The 16,152-nt window shown below is 35.5% G+C and overlaps 1 protein-coding gene across 2 annotated transcripts in view; it reads right to left on the bottom strand.

Annotated features, from left to right (window-relative positions):
- The window catches only part of LOC127850821 (tubulin--tyrosine ligase-like protein 12), a 49,647-nt gene extending 35,976 nt beyond the window's left edge, over positions 1-13,671 (bottom strand). Inside the window, exon 1 of one of the 2 annotated variants that reach the window (XM_052384157.1) lies at positions 13,393-13,671. In XM_052384157.1, the coding sequence (XP_052240117.1) occupies positions 13,393-13,533 (141 nt within the window). In that variant the 5' untranslated portion in view covers positions 13,534-13,671. Of the gene's footprint in view, positions 1-1,339; positions 1,491-13,392 lie in introns of those variants that run through there. The other variant, XM_052384158.1, reaches the window with a different exon arrangement.
- Between the last annotated feature and the right edge of the window lie 2,481 nt (positions 13,672-16,152).

Below are 16,152 nucleotides of genomic sequence, written 5' to 3'. Positions count from 1 at the left end.
GGTCACATTGGGAGAAATGAAACCATGCAATACCAGTCACATTTGGGAGAAGTGAAACCATTCAGAACCAGTCACATTGGGAGAGTATCTTTATATCGAGGGGTAAACAATGTATGCAATTATATTTAATGTCAGGGGCTGAGTATTAAAGTGCTGTATCAGCATAACATGTTTATACATGTATCAGGTACAGTAGGTTCACGCAATACTGGAGACATGTACGCCAAGAGAGTTTCCACATTCACACAGTAGCTGCACTGTTCCAACTATGTTTATTTACTTGTTTTTCACACTTAACATTGAACATTTAGCTTGCTAGTGTATTGAACAAAGGCAAATGTTTTATATAAATTGTTTAAATGAATCCTTGTACATGTATCAAATTTTCCAAAAAGTGAAAAAAAAAAATCACCCACAACCAAACCCTGATCTGAAAATAAAAGTTCAGTGTATTATAAAGTTGCTTTACTCTTTTGAAGTATATAAAACCTTTAGTCAATCAAAAATATTACCATTTCAGCCAAGTATGCCAGAATTCTTATATTACATGAAACCAAGAAACTCCATGAAACCAAGAAAATTGCACAGGCCTGCTTATACAAACCCCAGAATCTGAGCAGGCCCTGTTCAAAATTTACCACTGCAGGACTTGAACTTATTTTAGTAACTGGTTCTACCCTAAGAGCGGATTCTAAAAGTAGTTTCATTCATTTTGATGCAATCAAGCTAAAATATACAGTTTTTAACTAAATTGCACACGACCCCCATACAATTACCTGCGTCTCTAGCAACTGCAAGTGTGTCATAAAGACTGGCTGACATGGACTCTAACACCATAGCTTTTCCACACTTTCCACCATGAAAAACACAATATTGATCTTCAGTTGAAGTTGACATTTATACCGATATTCCTATCTAATATTGCTTCCACTTTATATCCAAAAGCAACTCAATAATGTATAGACAAATGGTAATTCCGAAAGAGAGCTTGCAAGTTTCTCCCATGCAGAGTAATATTCCGAAACAACTGACTGCCACTTCTCAATGCATGCCCAGATAGACACATCAACTATGACAAGCTAAGTCGTGTACAATAGGTAAACAGGCTCCTATCATGTGTACCTATATGCCAGCCAGGTGTAGTGATATATCAGTCCAGTAAACACCCTGCATGTGTTCATAATTACCACATAAATATCACCTGATAAGATGTACAGCATAGTCACAATTTCGATTACAATAAGACTTAAACTACTGAAAATAAATCCATTACATCAAATGAACACTGTTTATATTGAAATTTACAAACTACCACAATGTTCAAACTTTTTTAACAAACCTGTTTAGTGTTTATATTGTCAAATAAACATTTAAGAACTTCATCAACAGCTCTTCTCAACAACACAATAACATAAACGTTAATTTATCACATGGGTTAAAATGATGTTCTAAATATAGATATCACAATCAAATCATGTGACAGTCCACAGTAGATGCACACACTCTAAATGTCAGTTGTACAGTTTGAGTTTAATCTCTCAAACAGGCCATAACAACAATCCCAGCACTGTAACCGTCTTCAGAACTTATCAATGGGTTTTATCAATTGTATATCTTTGGATACACCATTTATCATTTATGCCACATTATTTTCAGAAGTTTTACTGCATATTTCAAGAATTTACTCTCAAAGGAATGTAACTAAACAATAAAGTCTGAACTAGCACTTGATGTTGAGTCAATGAGTTATACAACCTGTGCAGTAATTTCAAAATGTAACATTTTCATAATGTGATACACAACAACTTAGTTTGTAATAATGACAATTGTACTCATGATCAGAATAATTGCTTCATTCTTAACTTGTGAAGAAAACAATGCTGTACAGTACAGCCAACACGGCACAAACATAATCCGCGGCTACGCCACTACCAGATTATTAGTACGCGGCGGCCAAATCGTGTGTTCACGCGGCGTATCACCGTGGCACTCGGCATCGATCCGTGCAATGACGCCGAGTCTGTATAAACCTCGCGTACTTTCGCGGAGTAAATCCGCCGCATACGTACGCGGCGGATGGAGTGAAAAGATATCCACCTACATGTACATACATGTATGTGTAGCGTAGAAACCAAGATTTACGCTGGTTTCATAATTATTATTTTCACGTTTTAATAAGCGATATGAAACGTTATGCGCTTTAACAAATTATCGTTGAATTAATTACGCACAACTGTTAATGTTTCGTTCGATTATCAAATTATCATTATATAATTTGTAATCCGAAACAAACTTCTGAATTTTAATGCTAACGCCACCTTTGGCAAATTCTAGCGTCAAATAAACAGTGCTAAAATATCCTTTGTTTCATAAAAAGCGCGCGAAAATTATGCAGACATGTAGAACGTCGTTTGGAAAGTGTGGGTGTATTTTGTGTTGTATAAATACATGAACATCACGTCAGGCGTATCGCGTGTTCAGTGGAAAAAAAAAACGCCCCGATTAGACGTTATTTCATCATCTCTTTAAATAGTAACAAATGCAAAAATGTATTTGATACTTAAGGAAATATTTACCAGCATTTGCTTTAAAACTGGAATATACGAGATTATCGGGTAATTAGTAGCGATATTAACTGTATAATATGAACAAAATAAAACGTGTTTATATACACATATTCAAACAATAGTTATAATAAGCTGATAATTATGTGTTCATATGTTTTTTGTCGCTGTGACCTTGACCTTTGACCTAGTGACCTGAAAATCAATAGGGGTCATCTGCGAGTCATGATCAATCTACCTATCAAGTTTCATGATCCTAGGAATAAGCGTTCTTGAGTTATCATCCGGACACCATTTTACTATTTCGGGTCACCGTGACCTTGACCTTTGACCTAGTGACCTGAAAATCAATAGGGGTCATCTGCAAGTCATGATCAATCTACCTATTAAGTTTCATGATCCTAGGAATAAGCGTTCTTCAGTTATAATCCGGAAACCATTTTACTATTTCGGGTCACACTGGCCTTGACCTTTGACCTAGTGACCTGAAAATCAATAGGGGTTATCTGCAAGTCATGATCAATGTACCTATCAAGTTTCATGATCCTAGGCATAAGCCTTCTTGAGTTATCATCCGGAAACCATTTTACTATTTCGGGTCACCGTGACCTTGACCTTTGAACTAGTGACCTGATAATCAATAGGGGTCATCTGCAAGTCATGATCAATCTACCTACGAAGTTTCATGATCCTAGGCATAAGCGTTCTTGAGTTATCATAAGGAAACCATTTTACTATTTCGGGTCACCGTGACCTTGACCTTGATCGGGTCAGATAATACATAAGTTAATTAAAATAAAACTACATTAATTGTCATAGCTTATTTTAGCGTTCTTAAATATTAAACTGTTTGTCAAGTATATTGTTTTGAATATTATACTTTTTATTGTTTTGATTTATTTAATTATGAATGAAATACTGAACTGCATTTAACTATTTTTTTAAGTTTGCACAATGTTGTTGAACTTAATAAGCAAACGTAAGTATGACTTGGAATAGCGATCAAAAGTACATGTACAGGAAAAACAACCTGTCAAGCAAAAATAAAGCTTGTCTTATTTTGAGGAGAGAAGCCAAAATAACGTTCACTGTAAGCACTGCATTTTCTACTTTGAAGTCAATATATTTCATAATAAAAGTTGTTTTTTTTACGTCGCCATTTTGGGATCTGAATAACAAATTTTCCCAATTTCATGGTTTATCGCGCTTTTTTTCCCAATTTCACGGATTATCGCGCTAATTTTCCCAATTTAAATGGCACAGGCTGTAACAAATAAAAGCAAAAAAAATCACTGTAATATTACTTCACTCATTTAAAAGAGATGATTTGACTACACGTTCAACATGCAATCTTGTTCTTCGTAGTTTGCGACCCAAACCGGTATCGTTCACAGAAACTTTGACCCGGATCTGCGGGTATTTTTTTTACCCGTGGACTCGGGTTTTTTCGGGTACCCGTTTGAGCACTATGCAGCAGCCATCAGGCAATCACGGCCCAAGCACCTTGCTAAGGGGTGGCTATCTGAGATCAATTAGCTTGTTGTTGCAGCCAATTAGCCCCCTGATGATAACACCACTCACCACTTGGACACACTGTTTGGCCTCAACTGGCCAGAAAAGATTGCTGATCCAGCAGATAAGCCCAACAATTGAGTAATAAAAGTCTACTCATCATTTAACAGTTATGTTGTTGTTGTTTTTTTGCTCAAGAATACAAAGCTTTTTGAAAATTCAATTTGGAATACAATGAAGCATCATTGGAACAAGGGACAAAATTGTCACAAAACCAGGTTTTCATTGTGAAAAAAAAATATGATAAAGGGAGAAAACTCAAACTGAACTTTTGAAATGAACAAACAAAATTAACCCCCTTTGTAAGTTTGTTTTTAAAAAAAGTATATTTTTAGTCGTGGCGACCTTGACATTGGAGATATTGACGTGATTCTTTCGTGCGACACACCGTCCCATGATGGTGAACAAAGGTGCCAAATGATTTTAAAATCTCACAATGAATGACATAGTTATGGCCAGGACAAGCTCATTTATGGCCATTTTTGACCTTTGAACTCAAAGTGTGACCTTGACCTTGGAGATATCGACGTAATTATTTCGCGCGACACACCGTCCAATGATGGTGAACAAATGTGCCAAATGATTTTAAAATCTGACAATGAACAACATAGTTATGGCCCGGACAAGCTTGTTCCGCCCGCCCGCCAGCCAGCCAGCCCGCCCACATTCGCCAATCTAATAACCAGTTTTTTCCTTTGGAAAACCTGGTTAAAAACAGGGCTTACTGCATTAGAATAGAGTGTAGTCCCAGAAGGCAGATAGGCTATCAGGAACAACACTTTCTGCCGTAACTCGATTTCCGATAAGAAGAGACTTCCTCTGGCTTTTCCATTTTGGGAAAACGCCACACTGGAATTTTGGGAATTTCGCAGCATGAAAACCCCCAATTTTGGGAAAAAAAATAATCGCAAAATTGGCTCAATTGGGAAAAATTATCGCATGTAAAAAGTGTTTCTTATCTTTCAAAGAAGCTGTTAACTGGTAAATAACGACTATTTTGATAACTTATTATATATATTTTACAAAATATTAAGAACATGTGTAATAAGTGCAGGTTTTTTAATCTGAATTTGGGGAAAAGGCCTGCCCTTTTTTTTAGGTGAAAAAAATCAAAGCGCTGGATTTTGAGGAAAATAAGGAAAGTCTTAAATAATCATTAACATATTTTACAGTTTTGAAAACAAATTCAAGGTAACAAATAATTTAATTGTGCAATACTTTCTATTTTCTACACCGGATCAGGTTAATTTATATATTTTAAGGTTAAAAAAAAATAAAAAAATTTGGAATTGGCATTTTTTTTTCAATTGGGAAAAAACAACCAGATTTGCATTGGGAATGGGGCCGAATTTCGGACCCGTGGCATAGGGCGGAAAAAGCCTGTTCCTATAAGCATGTGTGGATTACACAGGCTAATCCAGAACAACTTTTTACGTGCATGCATTAGGCCTTGTTTTCCCACAGCAAGGCTCAATGTATTTATTTTTTAACAAAACGTGTTACAATTACTATTGACTTTCTCCATTAAACGCCAAAACTGGTGCATTACATATTGGGCATGTTTGTGATATGCATGATAAGCCATCTGAAAATTTTAAACAAATAATTTTACAAGTCTGGAAATCAAAGCTCTGAAGTATACAAAAGTGTCAGACAGTGATATGATTAGACAGGATAGTTCCCACACTAAGGTCAGTTTGCATTAATTGTTCTGGACAGCTTGGACAGCAGGTCCGGCTGTATTACTTAGTCCAGCTTACTTCCCATGTCAATCACATAATTTTATTAACATAATTTAATATGAGTTCCACCTTGCCAATAGAGTTCTGGGAAAACTTGGCATGTGCGTAAAGTGTCTTCCCATATTGGCTTATGAAGTTTGCACAGGCTAATAAGGGACCATAATTTACATCTAGACTGGATTTTCATTTAAATAAGACATTGTTTGAACAAAAAATTACATAGAGCATAGTGTTTCCCAATATTAGCCAGTGGAGACTGCACAGGCTAACACACTTACATCAAGCCCAGTTTTCCCAGAACAAAGCCCAATAGTATGCTACATTTGATTACTGTATCAACAGAGATACAATTAATTTTTTTAAATATTACTGTAATATAAACCATTTTGAAAATTCACTGAATCATGAAAAATATACACAAATATTAGAAGTACATAATTATATATCAATTCATTGTTTATTTGAATAATTGCACATTAAGTCATTTATTCCGCTATTAATAAACTACAAACACATAAGTTAATGTAGTAATTAGCTGAAATTACATAAATTTTGTTTATGCAAGGTGAGTACTATAATTTATAAACCAAATAGATCATCATCTCACAGCAATATGAGACCCATTCTGCTTATTGTGCAGATATTCCTTGAGTAATAATTAGTCAATATAAATTGCCGCCATAGAGTCTTTTGATGATTTTTGCTTTGGCAGACTCTTGGCGTCAATAGTCCACTCTATCTTTTTAATAGCGAGAGTTCCGACACGAATTTCGGTCGCATCACTCCTGAATTTAATTACACACATATTTGTGACTATAGTGAAAGAACGTTGCCTAGATAGTATATATTGAGCAAAATATATCGAAATTTACCTGTTAATAAACTATATTTCGAGTTTGTTTCATCCAATATGAATCCTTGTATAGTATTAGTAAAGGTTATGTTATCTCCCTTGGTGGAGGTTAAATTCAACTATGTTTGTAACTGAGTTCGAACAAAAAAAGTGTGCAATATGCACAAAACAGTAAGAAATGAAATTGGAAATAATAATCATAAGAAGAAAAAGAAGCAAGAGAATAATTATAACTACTGTAACTCAAAATATTAGAATCGACAGTAACGAAATACCCCAAAAGTAATAGATACGAAATAGCTATGGTACGAAATAAGAACAACAACAACAATGCCAAAATGGTTGCCTTTGAGAAAATGAGCAGACGACAAATTTCCCAGCATGCAAAGGGTTAACAGGAAAATAATCTGTCAATCAGTTCCAGATAGCTGCCCAAGCAAAATGTCTTATCCATGAAGACTGAAGAGAGATGTGTAAAACACGTGAAAAGTGACACATATAGAAGAAAAAAGCAACCATATTACATGGCTTCATGAACACCATATAACTTTATAATCTCAGCATGTGTCTGCAGAGCTATGATTGTCCTGGGCCTTCAACAAACGTGTGCATCATTGCCTTTCTGAGGTAATACGTGATGAAATGGCCGTATCAAGTCACCAACATGGCATATCAACTTCAAATTAGGGGATGTGAAATGACTGGACATTTAATAGGTCTTTTTGATACTTAATACAGTTATGCACAATCATGAAACTATTTTGAGGGCAATTTTTCTATTTTCTACACTGGATCAGGTTAACTAATATATTTAAAGGTTTAAAAAACAAAAACAAATTGGGGGGGGGGGATTGGGATTATTTTTTATCTTTTTTTTTATCACTTTGTGAGCCTTACCACTTACACGAAAAGCCACCTTTTTTTTTTAAAGACACTTCAACATGGATAATACCTAATTATCGCACAGATTAGCTTCTGTTATAGTCACATCTGCAATAGGACTATATGGCTAACCCCTTTCCAAGTACAGAAGTACCTGTTATTGGTGACAAATTATGTAACTACACCATGAACTTTAGACTGGATTTTCATAAAAAAGATACTTCCATTAAACAAACAATTTCATCAAAGGGGAAAGTATGGTCAATGATTAGCCTGTGTGTCTGTAATAAACTTTGTGCACATGCAATAAGCCCAGTTTTTTTCAGAGTAGGGCCTAAATGTAACGTTTGACTTTCCAAGAATCTGGCATAATGTTCATGAAGTGGCATTAACAAACCACATGACAAATTCTTTTGTTTCTATTTTAGTAGAAAAGTATTAATAATGAACCAAGATATGTGGTAATTGACCCCATTTAACTATACCTACATCTAATGTACAACTAATACTAGAAAGTTGTCTAATAGAGCTCTATAATAAACAATATAGATACATCATAAAGCTATAAAGCCGCATGTTGGAGTGCCATAAACTGGTCTGACCTCCCCCCCCCAGCAAGTTACGAGTAACGTTCAGAAATATGCCAAGAATTTCATAGTAAAATATCAAACCTAGAGAATGCAAGCCCAACGTAAGAAGAAAATCTTTTAATCAATTGCAACAGATGGCAGCGTCACGATTTTTTAGAGTAATTTATTCAGCATGAAACACTGCATAGCCTCTGCTGTTGAGGAAAAAACAACATATTAAATGGAACAATGATGGCTACATGTTTAATACAAAACGCTATAAAGCAGGGTGGTTGGGTGTTTTTATCGCTACCATTTATATACTCTTTACATATATGGTTTGTTTAACGTCCATGTAATTAACCCTTTCCCACTCAAAAGCAAAGTGAAAATGGCTTTTGCAACCAGCATAAAACCAGAACAGCCTGCGAGTAACTATGCTGTTTGCTACTCATCAGTACATGTATCTAAGGGTTGGAAACAAAGCCTTGAAAACTTGAATCTAGTAAAAAAGATCTTTAATTAAATTTAACTTTCTAAGGGACTGCGTCAAAATACGTATCTAAGGGTTAATATAATATGTTTGCAACAAGCACAGTGTGCTATTGTTAAAGCATAGCACTGATTAATGTTGAACATCTTTGGCTAATATTGTCTATTTTATATCCGCTTTATATGGCATTGAACAAATGTTTTCTTTTAAGTGACTATGTTGGGTACCTAATTGTTAAACTAGAAGGCTTGTTTTCATTACAAATGCTAAAACATCTTACAGCACTTTAATGGCGTATTACCGCATATTATCAATTTCAATAATTAGCATACCCACTAGAAATTAACATATTTATCTGATCTGATTCCCCTCTCAATAATGATGGCTTAATGCATTTGTCAAGTTTATCAGAATTATTTATCACATTTATTATAACATTTTGCCAACCCATGCAGAAAGGATATAGAAACATACATAACATCACTTAAAGGATGGGTATATTATACACAGCCACTAATATCAAGCACTCAGATCATAAACATAAATGGCAGCCGAATGGTCTACTACATTTCATAATTGAAAGAGTTGAACGTCCACGTACTTCAAAATGTAATACAATTCAAACAAGTCAAATTTATGCATATATACATTTTCAAGCTTCTTTGATCACTTGTTTGAAAACTGTTTCTGTTTGGAAAATTAACAAGGGCTGTTTGTAAAACATGCATGCCCCCCCCATGGGCTCTCCGTTGTAGTGACAGCCATTGTGTGAATATGTTCTTTGTCATCGTGAACTTGACCTTTGACTTAGTGACCTCAAAATCCATAGGGGTCATCTGCGAGTCATGATCAATGTACCTATGAAGCTTCATGATCGTAGCCATTAGCGTTCTTGAGTAATCATCCAGAAACGATTTTACTATTTCAGGTCATCGTGACCTTGACATTTGATATAGTGACCTGAAAATCAATAGGGGTCAACTGCGAGTCATGATCAATGTACCAATGAAGTTTCATGATCCTAGACATGAGCGTTCTTGAGTTATCATCCGGAAACCATTTTACTATTTCGGGTCACCGTGACCTTGACCTTTGACCTAGTGACATGAAAATCAATAGAAGTCATCTGCCAGCCATTATCAATCTACCTATGAAGTTTCATGATCCTAAGCATAAGCTTTCTTGAGTTGTCATCCGGAAACCATTTTACTATTTCGGGTCACTGTGACCTTGACCTTTGACCTAGTGACCTGAAAATCAATAGGGGTCATCTGCGAGTCATGATCAATCTACCTATCAAGTTTCATGATCCTAGGCCTAAGCATTCTTGAGTTATCATCCGGAAACCATTTTACTATTTCAGGTCACTGTGACCTTGACCTTTGACCTAGCAGGGCCCTCACACTACTTTGGGGGAAGGGGTCCGCAGCCCTTAGGAGGGGGAATTTTCGTGGCGTTTCCCTTTTTGGGGGATTTTTTTACTTACTCTCTCATTATTTCATTTGTACATATTTGCACTATATCCATTGCATTTTTCATAATTTAGTATGTTTGAAAAGATTAAATTGTAATAGTGACCTGAAAATCAATAGGGGTCATCTGCGAGTCATGATCAATCTACCTATCAAGTTTCATAATCCTAGGCCTAAGCGTTCTTGAGTTATCATCCGGAAACCACCTGGTGGACGGACCGACCGACCGACATGAGCAAAGCAATATACCCCCTCTTCTTTGAAGGGGGGCATAAAAAGGGAAGAGGCTGGACGCTGGGTGAAAGGGGAAAATAGAGTGCGAAAGAGACATATTTGGGGGAAAAACAAAACTGTTTTAATCAATGTCTATAACTCATCTCTCTGATTTCAGGGGTTTTTCAACACTGTCTGCGCCTCCGGAAAATGGAGGCATTCCCAAAGCAAAAAAAAACGGCCCCATTCCCAATCAAATCTAGATGACATTTTTCCCAATTGACCAGTCGCCAAATAAGAGATCGCTCCGCCCACTAAGTTGTGTTTTCATAAAACGCTTTATCCACTACTCCGACAGTCTTTGTTTGTCGGACCATGTGGCCGCAATAAACGAAATCTGATTGATTATTTCGTGAGTTTGATTGACAGCTGGCGACTGGTCAATTAATTTACAATACAATAAAGAAGTTTTTTCTGTCAAAATCATAAAAAAACGTTAACAAACAATAATGACATTTAGAGTGACTTCCCTTTATCCATTACGTTATATAGCATGCCCTTATAAACGACTCAGATGTAAGCACGTTTAGTTTGAGGATTCTTCTACCAAAATTTACAGCGATAAAGTGCGAAATGTTCTGCATGACTTTGCAAAAATTAATAGGAACCGCAAACTACAACATTCTAATCCAACTCCATAGATTTCTATTTTAATCTGATTTCCCGACCACCGCAAATGAGCTAGTATTGCGATGGATAATAAAGCAATCAAAATTAACAATTTTCGATTTAAAGCTTAAATAAATGCTAAAAAAGACATGTTTTAGTGAAAAATGATATTCTTGGAGCGGAAATAGTATTTTGAGGGGAAAAAATTCTGGTAGGGGAAGACGCTATCGGCGTCACTTTCTTAGTAAAAAAAAAACTGAATGGAAACAAGCAATTCCTGCCGGAAGCTCTCATTCGTGTCTAAAAATAGCGATGAATCATGTTAATGCTCCGCATTAACAGGCTTGGCGAAATTGCCGGTCCGCCGGTCCTGACCGGCAGATTTCCATTTGATCCGGCAGGTTTAACAAGAGTGTCGGTCCTGGCGACCGGCAAAATGTGAAATGAATGCAAACAAATCATATTTTTTTCAAAGTTGAAAATTCGAAGAGCAAACGCCTTACTACAACATGAAAATGAAATCACTCATTGTTTTGATGTAAGCAATAAGTTTGTTACGTACAATTAGCAAATCCAACTGGTTACACAACACCTACTTCAAACTCGCAAAATCGGCAACTGCATTCTAACAAAAAAGACCTTGATAGCCTTGACATATTTTTCGAGTTGATAACGACATTAAAAAAAGAATTTCTTTATGAAGCATGGCTTTAAAAGGTTGTTTATAGAAATATAAACAAGGTTCTAGTGATATCTTTATAACATGCACTCGTCATAGGTCTCCAAATATGTCATCATTTTACATTGTACAAGTTAGTGTCAGTTAACTGCAATTTTATTAGAAAAACTGTGTGACACTGAAGAAGATATGGAAATTGAAGAAGATTGTCCAGACTATAAAGACGAATTGATGAACACCGAAAAACTGTTATCTTGTTAGGATAAAGCACTGGCAGTGGTTTGTTGAGCTAAAATAAAGGGTTTATGTTAATGTACATAGTTGCGTTGTTGTTTTTTTCGGTCCGGCTAAATTTTCTCCGGACCGGCACATTTTCTGAAATGCCTGTCCGGATGACCGGCTTAGTTTTTCCAATTTCGCCAAGCCTGCATTAATTTATATACGATAGTTTTGTTCTGATGTAAATAACGGATTCGAGAGTAATTTTACACATTAAGGAAAAACTTTTTCACAGCAGTTAGTTATATGAATCAGTACAGATTTTTTATGTATGACCAGTCGGACATGCTAACCCGCAGTTTTACCAGCCCGACCACTGATCTTACTAGACAATGTCTGTCGGACGTGCCTTAGTGTCGAACCCTGCAGAGTACAGCGCTCTTTACGTATGTATGTCTAGTAATAGAATCAAATTTGGTAGGGTTGGTATTGTAATTGAATCGACGCATTTTAAACCGATTTTCAATGCATCCAATTGAATCGTTGCAGCTCTTATACAAAAGAAATGTAACATCAAGTTTGTTACTTTACCCCAACCTTTACGGCACTAGTTAAATATCAAAATCGGTTGAAGACCTGAATAAAGAAAATAAATTGCGTTCAAATATACACAATTTCCTTTAATTTAAGTAAAATTTACTACAGATTTCGATTCGAAATATGTGTAATAAATATTTTGTTCACCGAAGTTGATTATTTTCGTTATCGCACCAGAAGAATCGATGTTTACATATAACCGGAAATCATCAATGCCGAAATGATCTATGGGTATACTCAAACCCGTTAACTTGCGGGTCGGGTTGACTCGCGGTATTACATTAGCCCCCTCCAGCTCTTGTTTATAAACAAACCTGCGTGAGCTACTTGTCAAATCTGACAGAAAATATCTCTCGCTGCCATCATGAATCTATTTTTGGTTATTAAATGTCACAACACTCAGACTTTAACAATAAAGGAATTTTTATAGTTCAGTTAATGTTCGTAACGAAAAAATATGACAGTGCTTGAAAATAACTGTGCTGTTCATTTTATTTTATGGCTTAAATGCCATATATTTTAATTGTAATATACGTTATTGGTTGTTACCTTAAAAAGTATTCAGAGCTTTGATTATTCATGTTTAATTTAATATTGGTGCTGTTTAACCTTTTTACCGTGAATCTACCCGGCGAAAAAATGAACAACAATGGCAGACAGTGGTGTTGGATTTGTTTCTACGGCAGTTAATATTGAAGGATTTTCGTCGTAAAAAGGCAATTGTCCAATAAAGTTAAGTTAAATATGATTGCCCTTTAAATAATTTATCTGATATATGAAGATGGTTTCATCGCGCAAGTAAATATTCCTCAAGTACCTCGAGTCAACCGTGTTGCAGTATAACTGGAATAAAGCGGATGAAACTTACCTCATCTTTTAGTTTATTAAATAGTGTTTTCCAATATAGCTGTGGCACACATGAATTTTGAAGTTGTAAATGATGAACTAAAATAAACTCGTCGTATGGGTTGCTGTGTCTTGACATGTTTGCTTCTGCAGTAGATGACATGGTGTGATCTAATTAAGTAACGTATTAGCGAGCAACACGTTTTTACTTTGCGATTTTAACAACACTGTTATAATTTCTGATCAGTTTCACATTCAGACCATTGTGTCACACCGGTCTTACTCACAATAACGTAGTGACGTCACCATCTATGTATAGAATGCATTCCGACCACCGTTACTAATTTTAGATATCACGTGATGCGGAGAATCTCAGAACGAGGCGGAACGCATTGTGTCACACCGGTCTTTACACTCTGGATCAGCAGACGATTTATTTCGCTTTTTTACGGAGGAATCCGAGATAGCCGATGTATCACGATTGCGGTCTTTACTGACAATAACGTAGTGACGTCACCATCTATGTATAGAATGGTGGGCGGAGTCTAAACTTTGCAGGTGCGTGTGACGTCACGCGTTAACTCGTCTAAGACATCGACGTATTCAAAACCATTCAAATTTACTTTAGTGACCTTCACAGTTTAAATTCAAATAAACTTCAAGCTTACTCCTCTTCGACCTAAATTAAATCAAATCAAATCGAATAAATTTTATTTTGAGTTGGCATCACATATAACAATTAACATAAGCTGCAAAGCTTTTGAACCGACTACACAACAAATGTAAACAGTAAAACATGAGTAAAGCAGCTAAAGAGAAAAGTCATATACATGTTTAAGGGTAAAACACAGATTAGGACAATAATTACATGCAGCATTGAACTGAATTTGACAATATTTGACTTTCCTGCTGGTATTGCACATGTGGGACGGAAAAATACTCCGGCATGCATATAGGCATATAGGCAAAGCCCTAGAATATAGTCTAGGTCTTTGATATAGGGGCTAACTATTTTAGAATACAAAAGCATATCAAAATCATATCAAAGCATAAATAAAATATAAAATATAGAATAAAATATTCTAGGACTTTGATATAGGGGCTAACTTTATTATCAACACAATAATGCACAAAAGCTGGACCTGCAGCAGAGTCAGTGAATGACATAATATAATTTCAATAGAATACAAATTAAAGCATATCAGAAATCATATCAAAGCATAGATAAAAAAGAATAAAATCGGAGGCAAAAAAACTGTAGGAAGCTGCTGATCTAGACCTGCAAGTAGGTCTACAAACTGCAAAAAGACGGCAACGTAAAAAAATGAATTCAAAAAGAAACACAAAAGTGCGAAATATAAAAAGTGCTTAAGACGAATATCACCTCGAATCAGATTCGAGATGAACTGATCAGCAGCTTTTTCACAACAAAAACAGAATAAAAGCATGGAACAAACTATAAGCAAGCAACACAATAGAAACAAGAAACAACTAGATGCAAGCACAGGCAACCAAAATAAAATAATTGTTGCGAGGACGCCGTAGGAATAATCAAGTAATCAAGAATGCGTTACTGTTTCTGCTTTTATTTCCTTCATATATAATGACGATAAGCATTGACGACTACGATTGACGACTACGATTGACGACTACTATTGACGACTACTATTGACGACTAACATGACGATTCTCTACAATAAATGAACAATAAAGTAAAATGAATAATAAAATTATAGTACAACAGATATGCTATTCAAACTATAATATAATAGCATACACTCATTTAAGAATAAAAGGTTTAATAAATGACAATTTGAAACATTTTCAATAAATATCGAAATTCTTAATAATTATTTAAGTTTGCTACATCTTAATATCTTATACTATATTTATTAAATAGCATAAATTCATTGAAAATACATATTATAAATACCGATTATGGTGTTCCCCATGTAACGGACCTCGCAAATGATGTTTCTTTTAAAAATGTATGACGTCAAACGGTGATACATAAACGTGCGACGTCGCGGAAAAATATTGTACTTGACGGCGTCATACAATGACGCGCCTTTAAACAATTTAAGATTTAAAATTAAATCACATTAATGATTTTAACAATAATAATACATAAGCAAAGCAGACAGCAAAAGCAACTAATCACAGTGTGGCATGCAGCTCCAAAGAGAATTGTTCCTTAGTAGCTTTACAGGCAGAACATTTACATTGTTTGCCATTCCAGTGCATCATAAAGCTATTCAATTGGTTAAAGTTACTAGCTTTTAAAACTTTCTGGTAAGGCATTCCATAGAGCTGGAGCCGCATGCCGGAAACTGTTAATACCGTACTTATATAGTAGTCTTGACTTGAGGAATCTCAAGAAGATTGGTATATCTGAAATGATAACGAGATTCACGTTTGATAACCAGGTCATTTTGAACAGGTGGAGATACACTATTTACAATTTTGAATGTTTCAAGGGCCATAACTCTGGTTCTTCTAATATATAGACTAGGCAAATTAGCTTTTGTCAGTAATTGGCCATACGAACTGTTGTCATCGTCGTATACAAAGCGAAGAGCTATCTCTTGTATTTTTTCAATTTTAAATTTGTCTGTGATGCTTTTAGATCAGAAATGCCAAGTTAGAGGGCAGAAACTGAAATTTGAGAGGATAAATGAATTGAAAATGGTCAATTTACTGAGACGACAGAGGTTTTTACCTATTCTGTTCAGAATGCTAAGCTGTTGTGCTGCCTTACTACAGATGCTACTTATGTGGTTAT

Source organism: Dreissena polymorpha, chromosome 11, assembly GCF_020536995.1.
Source record: "Dreissena polymorpha isolate Duluth1 chromosome 11, UMN_Dpol_1.0, whole genome shotgun sequence".
NCBI classification, from domain to species: Eukaryota; Metazoa; Mollusca; class Bivalvia; order Myida; family Dreissenidae; genus Dreissena; species Dreissena polymorpha.
Note: the sequence above shows the minus strand (reverse complement) of the source record. Positions and strands in the feature narration are given on the sequence as shown.